This window comes from Coccinella septempunctata, chromosome 2, assembly GCF_907165205.1.
Source record: "Coccinella septempunctata chromosome 2, icCocSept1.1, whole genome shotgun sequence".
Taxonomy (NCBI): Eukaryota; Metazoa; Arthropoda; class Insecta; order Coleoptera; family Coccinellidae; genus Coccinella; species Coccinella septempunctata.
In genome coordinates, this window is record NC_058190.1 from 51,619,008 (window position 1) to 51,635,331 (window position 16,324).

The window sequence follows — 16,324 nt, forward strand, 5'->3', positions numbered from 1 at the left end:
GTTATCAAAAAAAGGTACAATATCAATAAAAAAGTTTACACGAGTGTTATGTCTTATTGGTCTGGTGAGTTGGGTTAAGATGAAAGAAAAGAGAAAGAATTATTTCATTTTATTACTCTGATATTTTTCCACGAATGCAGTTTGCAATCTTCACTTTTCTTCTTTCTTGGAAGTTTTCTAATTTTTCTTGTTTGTTTTCTTCTCTATAAACATGAAAATAGATTGATTTTGCCTTCTTCAAATTAATGCTAAATTTTAACGTTTTAAACCAGCGTCATCGAGTAATCTACGAAATTTAGACAGTTGACGTTTTGTCAATGTCAACGTTTGAAATTTCATGGCCTATTCGACGTCAAATCTTTATGAACGATATTTTTGATAAAGGTCCTGATGGATAGGATCTTCAACTACATTCCATTCAAAGTCCTGTCTGGATGGCTGGAGTCGTTGATCCTGTCTATCTCCTGCATTTCTGCATCGAACAACAGATTGTTGATGTTGAATTGCAGCGTCAGTCTCGCGCGTGGATCCTGTAGGTTTCTCATTCTGCAAGCGATCCATTCCCCGAAAATGGAGTATTCGTCCCTTCCAACACCAGGGTGGCATCTTTGGATGCTTGTCTCTTCGTTTCTGCGGGTGTCAGGTCTAAAAGCGACGTTTGGGTTGAGGGACGTCAGTGGAGGGATGTTCAAGGTGGAATTCCTCAAGGTGATGTCGGCGGGACTCTGCGGTTCTTCCCGTTCATTCACTATGAAATTTTCTTCTGATGGTATATCGATTGTTTCGGTCTTGATGAGCTGCACGCCTTGCTGAAGGAAAACAATGAGAACACATTATTAGAATTTGATCCACAGATGTGTAGTGTTATAGATTTTGTTTGTTTTTCTGAAGAGAATTATGTTTCTCCAGGGGTGGCATAGCTCATTATGAAAACTTAAAATGGCTATATATTTTTATCAGGGCCGAATCGGAAAAAATTGTATGGAAAAAAATTGTTTCTTTCGACCTCAGGAATCTAATGTTGGAATATTTTAACGAGTCAAAGACACATGGCAACAGTAAGCAAGACAGTATTTGGGCAGTGCATATGGTTTTCTAGATCTTTTTTTTTGCTTCAAAAACCTTTTCGCGTACATTTTTCTTGTCCAAAATAACAGTTTTCGCCATATTACATGCTGAATCAGCAGTGGCTGTGTATTTAGATGAATTCTACAGATTGAATCACTAACCTCTTGCATCCTAGAGATCTCCCTATTCTCCCTATAGATTTTGGCCGGTATTAGGAACCTCAGGCTGTTGTAGGCGAACCATTTGGGTTGGTAGGAGTCCCCGTTAATCGAATATTTCTTGTAGAGCTTATAGCAATGCATGAACTGCGTCTTCAGCACTTTCATCTTCCTCTCCACGCTCATCACATCGTAACCCATGGCGGTGGCAATCACTTTCCAAGCAGCAATTCTTTTTCTTTTATCCCGATAGGATGGGTTGCTCACATTCCACAGGCAGTCTTGAGATTTGTACAGCTCGATGAGTTTGGCGATCTTGGTCCTTGTCTAATAGTCTTTCGAGGCATCTTCGTCCATCCTGGCTTTTTCTTAGGGACAAATCAAGATATATGTTTGAACAGTGCAGAACGAGCCTAGTAGTGTGAAATAAAGAACCTTTGAACATCGATCGAATGGAGCCATAAGCTGGAAAAATCTTTGCCAACTAAAAGGGTTTTTTTAAATAAAAACTAGTAGTTTTCGAGCCAAATACTGGATGTGTAGGACCGACAGGCTTTTCACTATTTTCTTGTCTTGAAATGAGAAAATTTCAGATGTTGTATCAATTGTGAAATTACAATGTCAAATGAGCTGTGCAATAGAGAAAACTGCGTAAGAATTCATGATACAAGTAAGTTAATCAGCCACAAAATTTCCAACTTTATGGATCAAAGAGCGTATAGCGCAATTTTATCAACAATTCTATGTAACTACTCCAGCTATGAATATTTCCAATACGTACCAGCAAAATCCGATTCTTGATTCAACACAACACAAAATATTATGCGAAACTGTCGTGAAAATATTGCCACAACGCATAAATGCTACCATCCAACACTGATGTATCGCAAACAGTTGATGGCAATCGGAAATTTTCGTCATACTTCGTTGCAGGGCAACTATGTTGAGCCATAATATGGCATCCGGAATGTTTACATAGTTGGGCAATCGTGAAGTTGTTTGAGGAAATGTTGTGCAACGTTGCCGGCTTGAAAATATATATGGCATCGTACGTGTGGCGTCATCTTTTGATGCGAACGCACAGAAGTGGATATCGATACCAGAGTTCTATTTTCTTCGTTGATTTTTCATGAAATTTATGTCGAGAAGTGTTCTCATCAGGTTGTGGCATTTTGGTTTTCTATGTGACATGCATTTTCTGTCAGAATCGTTAGAGATTTCCATTGCAGAGAAGAGAGTTTCTTTCTTGAATAACAAAGTTTCACTTTTCTCCGCTATGTGTCTCCAATCGCCAATGAATTTCTATATATTGATGTGTATCTTGCTAGAGATATTTCGATTCAAGAATTTTTCCAAAATTTCAAATACACAGAACAGTTCTTAGGGATTTTGGCGCGCCCCTATGCCTACACATATAATCAAAGAAAAGACATAGAAAATTAAAAACTGCTTAGTGATTTATTTCCCAAATTTCTGATGCTTCAAAAAATCTAATTGCATATTCGTAATCTACGACCTCGAATTAGTCGAAAAAATGACCCGGGTCGATATAGCTAAATGAATAATTTTTCATTCTGTGGTGGAGTGCGGGTAGCAGACGAAAATATTCTAAATCCGAAATTTTTTTATTTTTCGATCTATATCGTCCCAGGCCATTTTTTCGACTAATTCGAGATCGTGGATTAAGAATATGCAGTTGGATTTTTTCTGGGATTAGTATTTTAGGAAATAAATCAGTTTTAGTGAAAAATTTCGGAAAAAATTGGTCAACTTTGAGAAGCTGTAGCAGCCAGAAAAGAGGCACTGGACATATGTTGATTTTTTTTGTGTTAGATTGATCCATTGCGCACGGAAAAATCTAATTTTCAATCAACTACCGGGAACAGTTTAGGTTTTATGATTTTTGCCGCGAATGTCCAAAATTTCCAATTTTCCATCGACCATAACTTGAAAACTAATCCTTTCAGCAGAATTCTGTTTGCTTTTTCGTGATCTACACCCCCGATTTAGTGAATACACCAGTTTTGGTGGAAATTGGGAAGATCAAAAATTTTTCAAATTTTCCATATACAACGTGTCCCAAAATTCAACGATAAGCCGGCGCCGTAGGGTGTACATGGTCGTGACTACTTCAGAAAAAATAAGAAAAAAAATCCAGCTCACTTTGTTATTTAATTACAAAATAACTTAGAAATTCTTCGAAAATTAACAACCTTCATGACATTTTAAGTTACTACGGACACAATTTTTCAAAAATTTTTGTAAATTTTTTTGTGTCGGCAACTTGAGTAGTACTGCTGCCCACCACGATTCCTAAATCTCCTAGAATACTTATAGTTTTTACACAAAAAATAATCAAGATATGTTTTTCCCATAAAATTTTGAAAGATTTTTCCGTTCAGCCCACTTTCCCTCATTGTTTTGTTAAAAAAAGTATGGAAACTATGGCGGCAAATTTTTCTAAAAATTTACACAACTAACCAAGATTCCAAAATAGTATAATAATCCAAGAAAAATAGTCGCAAAAAAAATATGCGTACCATTTCTTAGAAGGACTAAATTACTTAATTGTTCTCGTTCATAGTGACAATTTTTATTATGTGCCGAAATGAGATTGCGTAAAGTCATTTCTTGGAATTTCAATGGGGTACGTGTGTTGTTGATGAAATTTAGAAATTAAAGAGAAAAATATAGCGAGAGATACACCTTAGAGAAGGATAGTAGATGTTCTTTGTTTAATAACAATAGCACTGATAAAGAAGTTCCTATTCTCGGCAAAGTCAGTACCAATCTCAGAACATAGATACATGGAATGGACATTCTATGCTACGGTTGAATTTTTTGTAGTTCGCACATTCGATGTTCCTCTGTCTAGCACGACACTAAGGCAGTGGCGTTATATTGAGAAATTTACATACTTCCTATCTATTCGTACTGAAAATTGATGTTAATGATGTCCGAGTCAACTGTCTCAATTTTGATTGGCAACACTAAGCAACTATCTCACTCCAGTCTTTGGAATGTTTATTTTCCATTCCATGTATCTATGTTCTGAGATTGGTACTGACTTTGTCGAGAATAGGAAATTCTTTATCAGTGCTATTGTTATTAAACAAAGAACATCTACTATCCTTCTCTAAGGTGTATCTCTCGCTATATTTTTCTCTTTAATTTCTAAATTTCATCAACAACACACGTACCCCATTGAAATTCCAAGAAATGACTTTACACAATCTCATTTCGGCACATAATAATAATTGTCAATATGAACGAGAACAATTAAGTAATTTAGTCCTTCTAAGAAATGGTACGCATATTTTTTTTGCGACTATTTTTCTTGGATTATTATACTATTTTGGAATCTTGGTTCGTTTTGTGAATTTTTAGAAAAACTTGCCGCCATAGTTTCCATACTTTATTTAACAAAACAATGAGGGAAAGTGGGCTGAACGGAAAAATCTTTCAAAATTTTATGGGAAAAACATACCTTGATTATTTTTTGTGTAAAAACTATAAGTATTCTAGGAGATTTAGGAATCGTGGTGGGCAGCAGTACTACTCAAGTTGCCGACACAAAAAAATTTACAAAAATTTTTGAAAAATTGTGGCCGTAGTAACTTAAAATGTCATGAAGGTTGTTAATTTTCGAAGAATTTCTAAGTTATTTTGTAATTAAATAACAAAGTGAGCTGGATTTTTTTTCTTATTTTTTCTGAAGTAGTCACGACCATGTACACCCTACGACGCCGGCTTATCGTTGAATTTTGGGACACGTTGTATATGCATGGAAAAATTGCGATTTTTTTGAAAAATATTTTTGGTCTCCGATCGATACCAAATTTTTACTGTCGACTAATTCGAGGGTGAAGATGACGAATATGCAAACAGATATTTTTGAAAAAATTTATTTTTCAAGTTATGGTCGATGAAAATTTGAAAAATTAGGACCATCGCGGAAAAAATCATAAAATCTAATTTGTTCGCGGTAAATGGATGAAAATAAGAATTTCTCATTTGCAAATGATCCATCTATCATAAATAAAATCAGCATTCGCCTAATTCTCTTTTTCTGGCTGCTACTGCTCCTCAAAGTTGATCAATTTTTTCGAAATTTTTCACGAAAAGTGATTTATTTCCTAAAATACTGATCTTACAAAAAATCCAATTGCATATTCGTTATCTACGATCTCGAATTACTCAATGAAATGAACCGGGTCGATATATTTTGTACTATTTAACGAAACAGAACCACGGGGTGGGGGAAGCGCTGCATCCCCCCTAGGAACGGTCCTGAAATACATTCCATTCAAGATTCGACTAAGCCATATAACGGACTAGTAGAAGAGGGGCAAGTTACGTCATTAATCGAAAATAATCCCAAATGAACTTCTCTTCAGAAAAATTTTCCTCTCCCAAGGATGCTGGAAAGCTAGGAGCAACATCGATCATGATAAAGCTCTTTGGGGATGATATTTTACCTGGGACTGCGTTTTTAATTGATTCTGCGATTTTCTTTCTGATTCATTCAAATTAATCACCCATTTAATTTCTAATGATTGCGAAATTATACCTTCTATTATCAGGCGCCTGTAGGTAAATTACATCAAAATTGGTTATTGATTCCTAGCGAAACCAATCTAATGATGTAGATAGATGGAAATTCTCCCACACGCAACAACATTTAACTCGATTCAGGTCAGAACTCACATTCTAACTGTTAGGATTTTCTGATACTATTGTCACTAATCTGTGAATCGATCTACATCAACACAAGATTCGTTGAAAAAATAGGATATTTCCTATATAAACCTGTTTATTCAACTTTTGAGATTTATTTCATTTTCAATATGTACCCTGTATACATTATACATAGATACTTCTATCTCAAGGAGGTTCCAACCTCCAGTGATACCCTGCTGTCATTTGCTATAATATGTTGTTATGCCAGATTACCTCTCTGATATTCCAACCTATATTCGCCTTCGCATTGGTTCAACATTTTCTGAATGAATTCGATTGGAGTAATCTTAGGAGAACCGGATTCTCAAATAGCTTAGATAATACTCAGATTTGTGCAGAGTTCGCAGGGTTCTTGATTCACCCTACAGATATTAGAGGCCAGAAACTGTTCCATCTGGAGCATGAACTCAAAGCGATTATCCTATTATCTCAAATGAATCTTTGTTGGCAAGAGTAAAATGAACGAAATTGTGTATAGGTACATTCGTTCTCTAGAGAGAATTAAATAGCACGCGATATGCTACTAAGTGAAAATATATATCCAGGGGTACTTAATTGTCTTGAAAAATGTTCAAGATGAATTTGTTAGTTGATTTCACAATCTTATGGTCTGTAACATTATTCCAAGTATTCTATACTGCAGTCTTTGTGCGAATATGGAACTGTACATTGTTTGAAAAATGTGGTAACTATCTTATATTTCCATCTATGATTCTTATGGATAGATCAAGCTGTGCATCAATTTTTTGCACATGAGCACTTTCAACCCAAACGGGACAACAGTACCTACTCAGCAGCCATCATATTATCTAAACCATGACTAGGATACATATCAAAAATTGATGAAGCTTTCCAACTATTACTTCACATTATTATTTCAAAGTCACTCAGTACATTTCCGAATAGCCATAATGGAACGAATAAATCTGTCCTCTTCGTTGATTAGTCCATTCTGTAACGTTGTTCTAAATTGTAATATTCGCTTGGCATGTACGAGTAGCTTGCGTTATGAATTATCCATTCATGAACCGAATGAACAATATTTCACCCAATAAATGCCAGCGGAGGTAAAATCCCAACGATTAATTAATATATCCGCGTACGATGAATCTTTTAATTCGTCAATTGAATTAAATTATTCTCTGCTAATACCAATATATTCCAGAAGTGCGCTATTTACGATTCGAATGATTTTACGTCATGGAAAGACCATTAGAATTTGAGGTAAAATGTAGTTGTTTCAGAAAATGTACATGGGTCTATTTTTGACCTCCTGTATCGCTCAGAATATATCACAATGGGTTTCTGTTCAAGCCTACATCTCAAGAATTAAACCACAAATTATGTGAAATTATTGCACTCTATGGGTCCCCCATTATTATTAAATGATAACGAATCGACCTCAAAAAGAGTCTACTTGACGACAAAATTTTTCGAACACAATTTAGAAAGGACAGAATGTAATGATCACTTTGTGATCCGAATTTTAGCGGTTTCGAGTTGTAGGATGAGACATGTAATCAATAGATTCCGCAGCACTCTGTATCAACCTCGATCTCGTTGCATTTTTCCCCCACCCAGTCGTTCGGACACAAAACGGTCAGATTAAATTTCCCCTCGATATAAAACGTGATTCGATAGGACAAAACGACCGGTTGAACTCCTGACGTCTTGAGCATGGATCCAAGCATAATATCCAAGGGGATCTGGCCCTGGAAAATTGAAAACTCTCATTTCCAGCATTAATGGACGAAAGGCCGGGACTTAATGACTTTTCCGGCTTGGAAAATTCCGATGGCAGCTCATTCGTCGACAGGAATCACTTAAGCCTTATAGAATATTCAGGAGGTACTGGCAGTGCCGTGCGATAAGGGTATAGGCTCATAAAGAATGAAAAATTACGAGCCTAATATTCTCATTCGTTACAGTAGAAACGATTGGGTGATGAGGAAAACTGCGTTTTTATGTTATTTTTCTTAGTTATCAAGTAGACTGTAAATTTTTAATGGATTAAACAGTTTCTTCATTTCAAATTTGGAGAATTATACGAATATCAAGGCAAGTCTTTTACTTTGACCTTTATTTTAACAAAGAGTTAATTTTTGGTTCACAATTTTGATCAGAAGTAGTAACTCTTGAAATTCCGTATTTGTTTATAGCTCTGGATTTCGAAGATCTTCATCTGTGGACATATTTTTACTTATTTCAATTTTGAGTATTTCATTGGGTATGAGCCTTCACAGTCGTCACAGTCGTTTAGTGGGCGTATATAGATTAAAACTGAATGCAAGAACTTCGGTTTTTGAACGAACTCTTCGCTCTACAGATCCATTCATTTCAGAACATTGCCAAAAGAATAGGTACCTACTCATAATCCGATCCCTCTCAAATATACATAGATGCTAGTTGAAGGTTTACCAACTCTAAAAAAATATAATCCTTTGAAAGCGATTCATTCAAATGAGGCTGTGGAATTCCAAGGCAGGTCATATGTGCCTAAATCTACTTTTTGGCTTGACTCAATTTACATTTCCAAAATAAATAGATGACATTGAACTATAGGAGAGACTAGGGAGCATTGATACATGGGGAGGCTTGATACAGGCTTATATCCGCGATCTGTAGCCGTTTTCAAAAGTATTATACTAGTGAACACTATTCTTTGGCAGAGGGCATTGCGTGACGTTAATCTGTAAGGCTAACAGTAGTTTGTTTGTGAAATATTCAACGAAGAGTGTTTCGAGGTGAGAAATTGTAAGTTTTTACTCAAGTTACCTAAGGGTTTTATGATCATGCATCAATTCTTCGGCTTAAACAAACATTTCACTGGGAAATATGCATAAAACTACTCAATTTACAGTTTTATTCGCTTTTCAAAATATATGAGTATAAGATGAAAACATAAATCACTTTAAAAATTGCTTTCAGGGAGGTTTGAGACATGTATCATCTTCAAAAAATATTGCGTTGCTAGTTGGATAGGCCTACATGAAGGCGTTTTCACCATCCAACATATCAAAGGGATTTTTAAAAACTGGAATTTATCCGTACAATCCCCATGTATTTAACGAGGCCGACTTTTCCTGTGTGGAAGTGACTAACTGACCATTTCCTGATTTTTCTACACCTATGGGACCAAAGCAAGCCAGTATCATTGCTGACCTACCTACTGAGCTAAATAATCCTCTCGATTACTCTCCCAGTACATCGTATCAATCCTCCCATATGTGGGGAGGCTTGAGACAGTTTGCATGTTTTTGTGTTCAACGTTCTGTACAGAATAAGATGTTTATGTTTTGAGACTTCTATATTTATTATGTTGAACGATTAATTGAAGAATTATATAATATGAGAAAAGTCCTGCTTCTTCATATAATTCAGTTTCCAGAATAAAAATTCCCCTCCCCAGTCTCCCCTATATCATAATTTTTCATAGAAAGGCACTTTTTCAGAGAAAGTCCAGAATCCAGACAATTTGAGGCGTTTTGATACATTCTGAGTGAAAATTTCAACCGGAGTTCTCCCTTTTCTTTGGTCCAAGACATGAATCTTGAATGAATCCAGAAAATATGTTTTTTTGTACTTTCCATTTTGTGGAAAGGGTATGCTTATTTTAGTAATATGAATGAATCATGGCAAGAATCTCAATAAATATTGAATTGAAGTTGCAAATACTCAATGAGAATCCATAGTTGAACTAAACACACTAAATTACATGTTTTCATGATTTTTGTGTATTGCACTCTGAAAAAATCGTAAAACTCCAACAAAACCTAAAACGCCTCTGCCGAAACGGGTAATATACCTGATTATACGAACTCAGATCCTCTTCAGAACCCTCATTTCCCAATGATACTACACGAGGGCAATATCTAATTCAACAACTCCAAAGTTTATCCCAAGTTATTCGTCAGTAGCATCACTTCTACCCCGAAACATCTCAATTTACCGCCACTCCAGCCTCCCAAAGAGCCTCCGATGAAGCCCCGGATTAACAGTTGCGGCCTACCCTGCCGAGTCACATCATTGACCCAATCCCCATTCTGTAATTGGATTAAATTGCAGGATGTCGTTCAATGTGATTGACACTGATTCCGAACATCAGACGTGTTTCATTTTCACGCCTCTCGGTGCCGTCGAATATGGAACTGATGGAATAAAATGACGAAAATTATTAGGTACACGCGTGTCCGGACGCGGATGCTGAGAGCACACTTTCCGAATGGAAGCTGATGCTTTCGGTATCTCGTAAACAGGATCCTTCGCCATTTTGCAACTATATTAGTGCACAGGGAACTAACTTTCAACATTTTGCAACCTATACTACATTCACTTTTATTTTAGCACTCGCTTGGCCATGGAATTTTGACACATTTCACTCTGTATAGTACGAAAATGTGGGGTTATAAAGCTTGTCGAAACTTTTTTGGGTTTTTAATCAACGCTATGTTGCCCGTTCTGGGTGAAAGTTTCTGTTATTAAGTATTTTATCACAATGTCGAATCTCTTCGGAAAATATGTGACGAGCCTAATTGAAGTTTATACAAACTGATTGAAGGCATACCAAATCCAGTTATTTGCATGAAAAATACAAGAGATCAGTATAATATCATAATATGCACTACAACATCAGTTATAGATTTCAAAAATATCAACCCGAAGATTAAATGCATATGATGCAGTGATTGGGAATGGGTATCTCCCGAAGGAATTAACAGATCATTACAAAAATGTTAAATTCTTCAACAAAATCATTTTGCATCAAGAAGTGAAAGGAAGTCAAAAGGAACTTCACCTTTGAACAAAAATTTCACATGAATAAATAATTAACAGGACAACTGGAGCGTATTTGTAGCTGTTCATCTTAATACATTGATATAATAATAATAATTAGGTATTTATTGGTACCTCAAGATATTTACAATGTATAGGACAAGTCAAATGAAAAATAGAAAAATCAATTTTCGGGAACTTATTCTACGATGACATTCATCGAATATCCTGCAGTAAACTTTTCGCATTAATTCACTCAAACAAAAAATTCTCAAATGCCACCACTTTTTTGGGTCTCCCAATAGAAGGAAATTCTTTGTCATCCTCTTCATTCACAATCTTTCTGATTGTGGAAATATTCCGCTGAAATATAAGTCGTTGAGATTCAGATGAAACATTATATAAATTCTCTTACATTGGATTTTAGAATATCAAGGTATAACTATTTGAATGAGCGAATTCTAAATAGCACTTCCTGAAACACCGTCTCACTTTCAGCATTTTCGTAATGAAAATTGATATTACTTGTGGCAACGGCTTTATGACATTAAGGACATTTCATGAGTGCCAACCTTACTCCGTTCTAGTTACAAAAACTGAGAAAATGATTTCATGGCCAACCGACTGCTAAAATAAATGTGAATGGAGTATACATAGTCTCAAATACAGTGTTAAAAAATTGATGGGACTCAGGTATAAATTTCTCCGTATACGTGGATTCTATTAAGTTATCTCGAACATCTGTTATACAATTGTTATTCCAGGAAAAACTGAGATATTACAAGTTGTTTTCATCATATTTTTTCGTTACATAATCAAGCTCTTGCACTGTGAAAGAGATCAATTGTAGTGGGCTGCAGATAAGCACAGTTCTCATATTTACAATAAAAACAATGTCTATGAAACCTTTTCATTCTTTTCTAAAAAAAAAACAGGAATATCAACGAAACAAACTCACTCTGATCAAAATAAACATCTTGAGGCTAGAGACCAATTCATTATCAAAAATTGGACGGAGTTTGATGAAACTTTAAGAGCTGAACGTTGTAAAGAAGAAGGCATTAGGTTCTTAATTAAATTTTTATGATTGTTCCAATAGTTATTCCCAAGAAACAAAGCTCCTCTAAAGAATATATTTCAGGATTATTAGTCTCAATAATGAACAAAGATTTCCCCCAGGATCATATAATCTTACACCCCGTCATGGCCTCATTTGAGAAGTTTCAATTAACTGTTCCTGACTTGGGTCAACTCAGAACTACAATTATGGAAAAATTTATCAAACTATTGGGGATCCTTTTAACAGCAAAGAGATGTGGTAATCCATTGGATTCTTCAATAAATGTTTCATTCTCAGTGAGTCCACGTTGACTCATGTATGTTGTCCTCATCTATGATACATTTTAAATTTTCATTGGCTTCCCACGCAAACTTCCTTGTCTTCCGGACTATTCAAGTGCTCCATGTTCAACAGGCGAATCCAACTCATGAAAAATAAATCAAATTCACACGTAACTTCTCCAATTTTTTCCACCAAACCGAATTGAACTTGAATAACGCTCCTTGGTGCCCGGAGGGCCTTGAAAAAACATATTTCTATCGTAGCACAAAGATTGAGATGAAATTGAATTGCACCCTCACGCTATTTTCAAACGAAGTTTATCCTCCGTAAGAAATGAGGGAAGTCGAATGAAATTCTGGCTTGCGAGAGGGCAAGCAACGGTCAGATCCACCCCCGTCATGGAGTGTATACGGATTGGGACCCTTATCGCCGAAGAAACGGGAATCGATATCGGGAAAAAGTGTTTCGATAGCCGGCTGGAATGATCTTCGATAACCCGTGAAGATAAGAAAATAAATTTAGGGTGGCTGAAGTGCGTTATTTACCGATCATCGAGCTCCAGTCCCTGGACGAAGATCAACGTGGAACTTGGAAGGTGTTTTGTGTTATATCGTCACTTTTTTCATCGAATGGGGGTAGATGAACTTGTTGTTTTCTTTGGTAGTTGCAGAATTCAATATTTCGTGTCAATCATAATTATAGGATGAAGAGTTTTATTCATGCTTTGTGTAAGGTTATCGAAATTTTTTTCATTTATTTTTCAATCAAGCTTCAATGATTTTTACAATCTTGTCATTTCATAACAAACTGATCAGTCATTTTCTCTCGGGATTAGGATTGGATATATGATGCATATTACCTACTTATATCATGACTGAAAAAAAGCACTCAACTGACACCATATACAAGGATGTATTGTATCTATTCAGCCTAGACCAATTCCCTGCATAAAAAAAAATTGGAATGAGTGTATTTCAAAGGGTTAAGAGGTAAGCAGATTTACGAAGATATGCTTAATACTTGATGGTCAATGTCCTTCGTATGCGACCATAAAAAATAGGACTGCAAGCTTCAAAAGAGGTAAATTTCCTATTGAAGATGATGACCGATCGGGAAGGCCAGTTTCTGTGTCAGTCCCCGAAAACATCGATGCAGTTCATGACATGATTTTATCAGACCGTCGAATTGGCCTAAAACGGATATCTGAAGCACTGAATATTTCATACGAACGCATTTCATCATATAGTTCATGTCAATTTTGACATGAGAAAACTTGTTGCAAAATGAATCCCCAAATGTTTAAATGTTGACCAAAAGCGTGCAAGGGTAGAAGCATATCGTTCGATCTGTGCTCGATTTGAAAACGATGTAGACTTCTCAAACCGAATTGTTACTATGGATGAGACTTGAGTACATTTCTACGATCCAGAAACAGAGTAGATAAATTGAATATTAAGAATTGTTCATTTGAGAACAAACGAGTTGATTCTTATAGGGACTGTTCACTCCCTGAAAGATTCCAATCCATACTTCTTCATTCCTCTGCGCACGTTCAATATCAAAAAACACATCCAATCAACCCTAATTGGTTATTTCCTATTAAAACGTCCTATATCCGAAAATATCGTGATCCCTTGCCCAAAATCGGCACGATCAGCAACTTTTACCCTATCAACAACCCCACCCGCTTACGAAAAACGTAGAGCTCGCCCTAACTCACGTGATAAACGTTCAATGTATCGGAATCATAGTACACTGTTACTCCAGAACGACAGTTCAGTTATTTATTCAGGAAAGCACAAACGGTGTAAGTTATACGTGTGCATAAGGACACGTTCTTTTTGCCATTCGTATCGCATTTGGTGGGCTGTGCCTGGGGTATCATTTTCCCATTTAGATATGCGCATTTCAGGAGAGATAAATCGAGAGGATGGGAGGAAAATGTATGAGGTGCTCGGGAATTCCATCGGAATCCTGTTTTGGATACAACCGATGAAAAAAGGGCCTCATTCTTAGGCTCATTCGCAAGTCCGTCTCAGCGTCTTCCAGAGTCCACTTCCATAGAATCAAACTAGTAGTATTCGACACTCACTTCATTATTAAAAATTGAATTGAAAGGAATTCCTTAGTTCCTATTCGATTGTAAGGGTTTACATTTCGAGTTACCTTGAATTCTAACGACGCTGCAATCTTCAAACAAGTCGGTTTTCGAGTTTTAATATTTTTATTATATGTGTACCAATAGATATAGTTCAAATTTCATCAGTTCAGCTTCGAAGATTTCTATCAAATTTCGTAGTTTTCAAGAGACAATTATGTACAGTGTAATTTTCTTTGCAGCTCCCCTACACTGAAATAACCCAAAACAACCCATTAACAACCCTTCAAAGGGTTAGTTAAAAGTTTAATCACCCGTATTCGATTGTCCATGATGCAATTTTCAGTTCTAAATATTTTATTTATATTGATTTCCGCCGGAAATCGAAATGTTGTGACTCCTGCACAACTTCATACATATATCACTCTGAGGGGAAAAACCCCCAAAAATATACGATTTATCCGAACAACGATCGAATTTATTTAAAACACGGAAATAGTTATCTCTATAAAAGTTTCCGCTGAAACTTCTCTGGTGCAGTTGAATCAGCATAAATGGTTGGAGTCCATTTAGAGCCACATTTCTTCGACGGGTATCTTCACAAATGTAATATATTTGACACTGTTTACATCTACGCTTGGCACAGTATTATCATGTACAGTATGTTTCACGACAACTTGATTTATACTCATAGTGAATCTTTTTTTTCTGCGAGTTTGTATGAGAAGCAAATCATTGATTTACGAGGATATATTGAAAAACTCTTAGCCTACTATAGAACCGAACAAAATTTCAATGTCAAAATATTTTATTACTCAACATATTCTTTTCTTAATTGGATACATTTATCACAGCGAAACTGCAACGTCTCTAGACCTTTGAAAACAAATGTTTCTTCTTGCTCTGGAAACCAGATTTCCACAACTTTTATAACCTCCAGGTCGGAAGAAAATTTTCGACCTTTTGAACTTTTTTTCAGTTGAGTAAAGAGATTATAGTCGGATGGAGCCAAATCTGGTGAATAAGGGGGGTATTCTTGTAATTCAAACCCTAAATCACGAATTTTTTGCATGGCAACATGAGATTTGTGTGCAGGAGCGTTGTCATGCAAAAACAAAACACCTTTGGATAGCTTTCCGCGTCTTTTCTTTCAATTTCTCGTATAGTGGTCAGTAATGTCGAATAGTAATCTCCGGTTCTACCTTTATCCAAAAAATCAATCATGGCAATCCCAAAAAAACTGAAGCAAGAACTTTTTCAGCAGATTTTTGGACACGAAACTTCTTAAGTCTTGGAGAACCAGAGTGCGCCATTCCATTAATTGTTGCTTTGTTTCTGGATCGTAGAAATGTACCCAAATCTCATCCATAGTAACAATTCGGTTTAAGAAGTCTACATCGTTTTCAAATTGAGCTCAAATCGAACGCGATGCTTCTATCCTTGCACGCTTTTGGTCAACATTCAAACATTTGGGGATCCATTTTGCAGCAATTTTTCTCATGTCCAAATTGACGTGAACTATATGATGAATGCGTTCGTATGAAATATTCAGTGCTTTAGATATCCGTTTTAGTCCAATTCGACGGTCTGATAAAATCATGTCATGAACTGCATCGATATTTTCGGGGATTGACACAGAAACTGGCCTTCCCGATCGGTCATCATCTTCAATGGAAAATTTACCTCTTTTGAAGCTTGCAGTCCAATTTTGATCACCAAGGGTATTAAGCATATCTTCGTAAATCTGCTCACCTCTTAACCTTTTAAATACTTGATGATGGCTCCATACTCCAAATTTTTCGATTTTCACAATTTCAGTGGACATCTTCTTTCTTTTAATTCAGTGTGCGTAACTCTGGTTTACTTTTTTGACCTCAAACTTCACACTGACCCTTCTAAGGAGTTATTGTTGGTTGCTATGGTAACGCAATATTTTTTTATGCATGGAACTGGTCTAGGCTAACTAGATATCTCTACATCCTCGTACTTTATATTCTCCTATTTCAACCAATACTCAAATTCTATTTTTTCCTTCATCTTCATTGATGCCCCTTCCATTCAATCAGCTAATTCGTCCCCCACATTTCACGGACGGATAAATAAGTAACCTGTCGCTCTTCCCGATGTCCTTCCTCCAGGAGCGCT

At 36.1% G+C, this 16,324-nt stretch overlaps 1 protein-coding gene across 1 annotated transcript; it reads right to left on the reverse strand.

Moving 5' to 3' along the window:
* Positions 1-278: 278 nt before the first annotated feature.
* LOC123307368 lies at positions 279-2,218 on the reverse strand. Its single transcript, XM_044889652.1, has 3 exons — positions 2,008-2,218; positions 1,230-1,594; positions 279-809 (listed from the first exon to the last, which is right to left on the reverse strand). The coding sequence occupies exons 2-3, from the start codon at positions 1,425-1,427 to the stop codon at positions 408-410; spliced, it is 600 nt and encodes a 199-aa protein (XP_044745587.1). The 5' UTR covers positions 1,428-1,594; positions 2,008-2,218; the 3' UTR covers positions 279-407.
* Between the last annotated feature and the right edge of the window lie 14,106 nt (positions 2,219-16,324).

Coding starts and splice junctions, on each gene's coding strand:
- LOC123307368 (XM_044889652.1), bottom strand. CDS start 1,427: ATGGGTTACGATGTGATGAGCGTGGAGAGGAAGATGAAAGTGCTGAAG. Junction 810..1,229: donor AGATCTCTAGGATGCAAGAG/GTTAGTGATTCA, acceptor GTTTTCCTTCAG/CAAGGCGTGCAGCTCATCAA.